At 47.3% G+C, this 6,306-nt stretch overlaps 3 protein-coding genes across 3 annotated transcripts; all 3 read left to right on the top strand.

Annotated features, from left to right (window-relative positions):
- Window positions 1-745: 745 nt before the first annotated feature.
- Window positions 746-1,447, top strand: LOC147519080 (uncharacterized). Its single transcript, XM_086594063.1, has one exon. The coding sequence runs from the start codon at window positions 746-748 to the stop codon at window positions 1,445-1,447; it is 702 nt and encodes a 233-aa protein (XP_086450189.1).
- Window positions 1,448-2,657: 1,210 nt separating this feature from the next.
- LOC147519079 (uncharacterized) lies at window positions 2,658-3,857 on the top strand. The gene has a single exon (XM_086594062.1). The coding sequence runs from the start codon at window positions 2,658-2,660 to the stop codon at window positions 3,855-3,857; it is 1,200 nt and encodes a 399-aa protein (XP_086450188.1).
- A 51-nt stretch (window positions 3,858-3,908) lies between these two features.
- LOC147519078 (uncharacterized) lies at window positions 3,909-4,493 on the top strand. The gene has a single exon (XM_086594060.1). The coding sequence runs from the start codon at window positions 3,909-3,911 to the stop codon at window positions 4,491-4,493; it is 585 nt and encodes a 194-aa protein (XP_086450186.1).
- The last annotated feature ends 1,813 nt before the right edge of the window (window positions 4,494-6,306 follow it).

Raw genomic sequence — 6,306 nt, 5'->3', positions numbered from 1 at the left:
GAGGAGTTGGAACAGGCATTTGTAGACCATTTTATCCACCAGAAAAAGAGGGTAGTGGATATAGCAGATCTGTTTAACGTCAAACAAAAGTCCCACGAAACACTTAGGGAATTCCTGTGTAGATTCAAGGAGGAGACTCTGAGGGTGGAAAGTTTGGATGAGCACACCGCCATCATCGCTTTCCAACATGGGCTGAAACCGGGAACTAGAGTCCATGAATCTGTATCAAAAATCGAGGTCACGACCTTACATGCGTTATACCCGAAAGTTGAGAAGTACATACGTTATGAGGATATGTTGCAAAGAAATGCCAAGGAGCCTAGGAAGGTAGATAAATCAGTACAGAATGTATAACAAGATGAGCAGAAGGGCAGAGGTAAGACAGTGGCAGGAGAAGGGGAATCTTATAAGGAAGAGTCACGCAAATCAGATAGAGGCAGAGACCAAGTTAGGAGAGACATCCGCGAAAGAAAGCCATATCGCGACATAGAGTCCACACCGTTGAATAAATCATTGGAAGAAATCTTGCCACTAATCAAAGAACTGTAGTATTACGAAGGTCCGTAAAACATTCCCAGGGAATTAGAGGGTAAACCGTTCTGCGGTTATCACCAGATCAGAAATCACACCACCAATGAGTGTTTCACGTTACGATGGTTGATCGAGAGAACGGTAGAGAAGGGATTGTTAAGGGAGTTTATCAAAGAGGTACACCCAGTTGAAAGAACCGGCCGTGGCCAGAATCATGGGTACAATCAATGTCATCTTTAGTAGAGAGACGTTGGGGAGGAGTGCTCACAGAGACAAAGTAAGAAGGACTGCCAGCTTACAGCAAATAAATGAGGTTTCATGTGTTCCGCGACCAGTACCAGGGGCCGCCATGGGAGACAAAAAGATTGAGTTTACCCCGAAGGACTTGGAAGTGGTAACCGCACCCCATGAGGATGCATTGGTGATTACGGTAGCAGTGGGTAATTATATGGTGAAGAGGGTTTTGATAGATTGTGGGAGTGTAGTTGATTTGTTGTTTAGGGGCGCAATGGAGGAAATGTATATTGAAAAGAGGCAGATGAAGCCCCCAAGGACGAATTTGTTTGGATTCAATGGTAGCATGACCGAGCCTATTAGAGAGTTGCTGCTACCCGTAACTGCTGGACCGGTGACTGTGTTCACTCATTTCATGATAGTGGACGCCGCCTCACAGTACAATGTGATCTTGGGAAGAAGATGGATTCACGAAATGAAAGCAGTTCCATCCACATTTTATCAGGTGATCCGTTTTCCAACCAATGGGGTAACATACGAGATAAGAGGGGATCAGGTCGCAGCTCAAAACATTCACCAAGTGGTGGTTAGAGGATTAACCTACGCACCAGAAAAGGGAATGCAAGGGAAGGGTGAGTCCCCGGCATATCAATTACAGTCCGCGATGTCCAACGAAGAGTAGGCGGTGGGGGGAAAGATAATGGATGAGACTGAGACCTTGAACCTGGGTCAGGGGGAAGAAGAGAAACTGGTGTCTGTTGGGGCGGAGTTCTCAGAGGTTTGGAAGGCAAAGTTGGTCGTGTTGTTAACAGAGAATAGTGATGTGTTTGCATGGTCGATTGAGGATTTGGTTGGACTGGATCCGGAATTTGCATGTCACAGGTTGCACATGCGAGAAGGTGCAAAACTTGTTAGGCAAAAGATGAGGGGAGTGAGGCCACAGTATGCACAAGGGATAAGAGAGGAGGTGCAGAAGTTGAAAGCAGCCGGAATAATCCGCGAGTGCCAATTTACAGAATGACTTTCAAACATCGTCGCAGTTCCTAAGAAAAATGGAAAAGTGAGAATGTGCGTGGATTTCACGGATGTCAACCAGCAGTGCCCAAAGGATTGCTACCCAATGTCGCGGATAGATGAATTGGTAGATCGAACGGCCGAGTTTAAGTTTTTCTCCTTCATGGACGCCTCGATGGGGTATAATGAAGTGGTAATGTACGGACCGGACCAGGACAAGACCGCGTTCATAGTAGAGGGAGGAGTGTACTATTATACCCGGATGCCTTTCGGACTGAAGAACGCAGGGGCAACTTTTCAGAGGATAGGGGAGAAGATGTTTGAAAGCAAAATCAGGCGAAGTATGGAGATATACATAGATGATATGGTAGAGAAGAGTATGACTGAAGAGGAACATCTTGAGGGATTGAGGGAAACTTTCGCTATACTGCGAAAATATAAGCTGAGGTTGAACCCTGAGAAGTGCGCATTTGGGGTGACATCTGGAAAGTTTTTGGGTTACATCGTCACATACCATGGAATCGAAGCAAACCCGGACCAGATCAGGGTATTAGTAGAAATGTCGTCACCACAGAATGTGAATGCAGAGGTTAGCGGGAAGAATCACGGCCCTCAATAGGTTCATTTCCAAATCATCGGACAAGTGTAGACCGTTGTACCTACTATTAAGGAAGACAACTGACTTCCAGTGGACCGATGCATACGAACGAGCTTTCCAAGAGTTGAAGGGTTATTTAGGGAAGGCTCCTATCTTGTCACGATCGGGGCAAGGGAAAAAGTTGTATTTATACTTGGAGGTGTCAGAATACGCAATTAGCTCAGTGTTGATAAGGGTAGTGGACAAGGCAGAGAGGCCGGTGTATTTCCAGAGTAAAACCATGCTAGATGCAGAAATCAGATATAGCAGGATCAAGAAGTTTGCGTTAGCCTTGGTGTTTTCAGCACTGAAATTGAAGCCTTACTTCGATGCTCACTCGGTGGTCATGGTGACCAACTTGTCTCTCAAACAGGCATTGAAGGCAGACAAATCGGGGAGAATGTTGAAATGGGCAGTGGTACTCAGTGCCTATGACATTGAGTATCAAATCAATACAGCGGAAAAAGCACAGGTTATGGCAGAGTTCTTGGCGGAATTTCCCGCCGAAGACCCAACATGGGGGGAAGAAATGATCATGGAATGGGAGGGAGAGGTCGGCCATGACCTTTTAGACCCTTGGGACATGAGGAATGGATGGAGGGTGTTCGCAGATAGGTCCGCGACTGACACCGGCAACGGAATTGGAGTGGTATTAGTTACCCCAGAGAACAATCGCTTAGAACTGTTAATGAAGTTGGGTTTTGCGGCTTCTAACAACGAATCAGAGTATGAAGCGGTGATAGCTGGGCTAGGATTAGCCGCGGATCTGGGAGTGAGAGAGCTGACGGTTTATTCCGATTCCAACTTGGTGGTTTGTCAGATGAACGGAGAGTTCGCTGCCCGATGCCCCAGGATGGCAAAGTACTTGGAGGTATTACAGAGAAAGGCTAATGAGTTTGATAAGATCTATTTCGCTCATTTAGGATGCAGCAAAAATAGACATGCTGACGCATTGGCATATATGGCCGCGGTATTGCCTGGATCCAAAGGCAGATCAATTGAGGTCACGGTGATGAGCAAGCCAAGTACCGCCGAGAATGAAGAGGTTCGGGTGACCACGAAGGAAGAACCAGGATGGATTGAACCCATAAAGAATTTCTTGTCCGGGATAGAGATCGAGGACAAACGAGAGAGAAGGAGAATGGAACAAGTATCCCAGAGATACACATTGGTGGATGGAGACCTATACAAACGAAATATTAGCGGACCGTTATTGAGATGTTTAGGGTCACGGCAGGCTCAAGAGATCTTGGGAGAGATTCATGAGGGGGACTGTGGGAGCCATTCGGCTAGAAGAATGACTGCGCATCGTTTGTTATCTCAGGGATATTTCTGGCCACACATGAAGAGAGCAGCAACAAAGTATGCCAAGAGGTGCGAGAAATGCCAACGATTTACACCACTGATACATGCTCCAGCTGAGCCCTTGCATAAGGTGTGAAGTCCTTGGCCGTTCGCGATGTGGGCCCTTGATATTATAGGGCCGCTACCGATGGCAAGTGGTAAACGATGGTATATGTCAGCAGCGATGGATTATTTTACAAAATGGGTAGAGAGTGTGGCGCTCCAACAGATTAAGGATGAAGAAATTCCTATGAGAGAATATAATATGCCGGTTTGGGTTGCCACTGCACATACCATAATTGCTGATAATGGTACTCAGTTTATAGGTAGGAAGGTGCGAGATTTCCTCCAGGCGTTCAAAGTAAAACAAGGGTTCGCGACTCCTTACAACCCAGAGGGGAACGGGCAGGCTGAATCTTCCAACAAAACAATCATGGATAATTTGAAGAAAAAACTGGAGGATAAAAAGGGGTCTTGGGCTGACGAGTTAAACCAAGTTCTGTGGGCATATCGAACCACACCGCGAACATCCACGCATGAGTCGCCGTTTGCCATGGCATATGGGGTAGAAGCGGTGATTCTAGTAGAGATGGTGGCGGTCACAACTCAAACAAGAACAGTGGAAGAAGGGGTCAATGAGATGGTATTGGCCGCGGAGTTGAATCTTACGAAGGAAAGGAGAGATATAACACACATCAGACTGGAGGAGTACCATAAAAGATTGCAAAGATAGTACGATAAGAGAGTAAAGCCGCGGCAGTTTCAGGTGGGGGACCACGTTATGAGACGAGTAACACCGGCAACCAGAAAGGAGACAGACGGAAAACTAGGGCCAAACTGGGAGGGGCCCTATACCGTGGTAGAAAAGGGGAGCGCAGGAACCTATCGGCTGTAGACACCACGGGAAAAAGACATCGTGGGGCCTTGGAACATCAGAATCTAGGAGTGACATAATGTATAGTGTTTGAATCAATGACAAAGGCAGCTGCTTCTAGAAATGTAGTTATATTTTATGATGATGTTTGTGTTACATATGTTATCAATGAATATAATACAACTTTGTCCAAATGTTGAATTACCTTTTTGGCTCCAAGTGAGCAGAGAAATGGACCAAGAAAGATGGGGTCCAAATAAAACTTGGGGGCAAACTGAGCTACCCCCAGACAGCTTCACAGCGGGAAAAGCTAGGCGGGGGGGGAAGCCCTTCGCGGACAACGAGGTCCAAATCCAACTTGGGGGCAAATTGAGCTGCACCAATTTGGGAACACATCAGAGATAGCGGGGGGGTTGAGCCTTCCGCGGACGACGAGGTCTGAAACCAAGTTGGTTGAGTTGCCCCTAAGTGTCTTCGTGAACAAACTGGACAATTGTGATGATGGGTGAAAATTGTTATGCAATATAATAAAACACGTACCTTGCCCAGGAGATAATAAATTACAGCAAACCCACTAGTTAAAATAGCAAAAGATAAGTGTTTGCCCGCTGGGACTACCCAGAAATATGAGACACAGAGTATGCATACAAAATGTTTGAAAGCAGAATATCACCCAACTAAGTACATGAAAAACTATCTCCCAAACTACTGCTCATTGGCCGCATCCTCGTAGATTAGGATCCTCAGCTGGCTCTTTTTGGGGCGAGCCTTCAGATATTTCTACTATCGCGTCATCTGCCCCTGAGATAGTATTGAGATCTCCTTCAGGTGTCAGAGGTGAAGCAGCGGAAGTACCAACAGCAGGGGTAGAGGTGGAGGAGGGCACGGGGATGAGTCTCCCAGCAGCAGTAAGCTCTTCTAGCTGACGTTGAAGCTCCCTGGCAATCTTCTTTTCAGCCAATTCACGAAAGCGATCAGATGCAACATTCAGCGATTGCTCAAGGGAGGCCTTTGCAGTTGCCTCTAGGGCTACTTTCTCACTCTCCATCTTAGCCTGTAGTTCAGACTTTTGCTGGTTGAAAGCCTCCTCCGCAGACTGATGCGCCTTGTGGGATTTGATGGCCGTGAGATGTGCTTCATCACGTTCTTTCTTCAAGCGTGCGCATCGCGCTTTCCAGCCTTCAAGACCGTTAATCTCCTGTTTCACCACGTCTAGGGTGTCCAGGGTGTTGGTTAGCCCGCGAATGACATAGCCTATATCCAAGCTTAACTGAACAGAAATGAGCTGTTAGATATGGTGTCAATAGAAAAAACGCACCAAAACAATAGAAGAGATGTACCTTTTCCTAGCCAGTGTAAATGGCAGCACGGTGAGCAGCAAAGGTCCCAGAGTCACCGTAGGCCTGGTCCCGAGGAAGATGGGGACTGAAGAATAGCGTGGCAGCCACTGCAGCGTTGTCCAGAGCTGAGTCTCGGGTGGTCACCACGCGATCCCTAGCCTTGAAGTCAAGACGCCAGACTTCAGGTCCAACTGGGATGAGATCCTTGCCTGGGCGACGGGTAGGAGCTACAGGCCGCAGTAATACTAGGGCTGGGGCAGAGGGGGTAGCAGAAGTCCCCATAGTTTTGCATCTCTTAGCTGGCGGGCTCTTCGCCGCAAAGTCAGTGTTGC

The sequence above is a fragment of the Coptis chinensis genome, chromosome 2, assembly GCF_015680905.1.
Source record: "Coptis chinensis isolate HL-2020 chromosome 2, ASM1568090v1, whole genome shotgun sequence".
NCBI lineage: Eukaryota > Viridiplantae > Streptophyta > Magnoliopsida > Ranunculales > Ranunculaceae > Coptis > Coptis chinensis.
The sequence above is the reverse complement of the archived record's forward strand: the minus strand, read 5'-3'. Positions and strand labels throughout refer to the sequence as shown.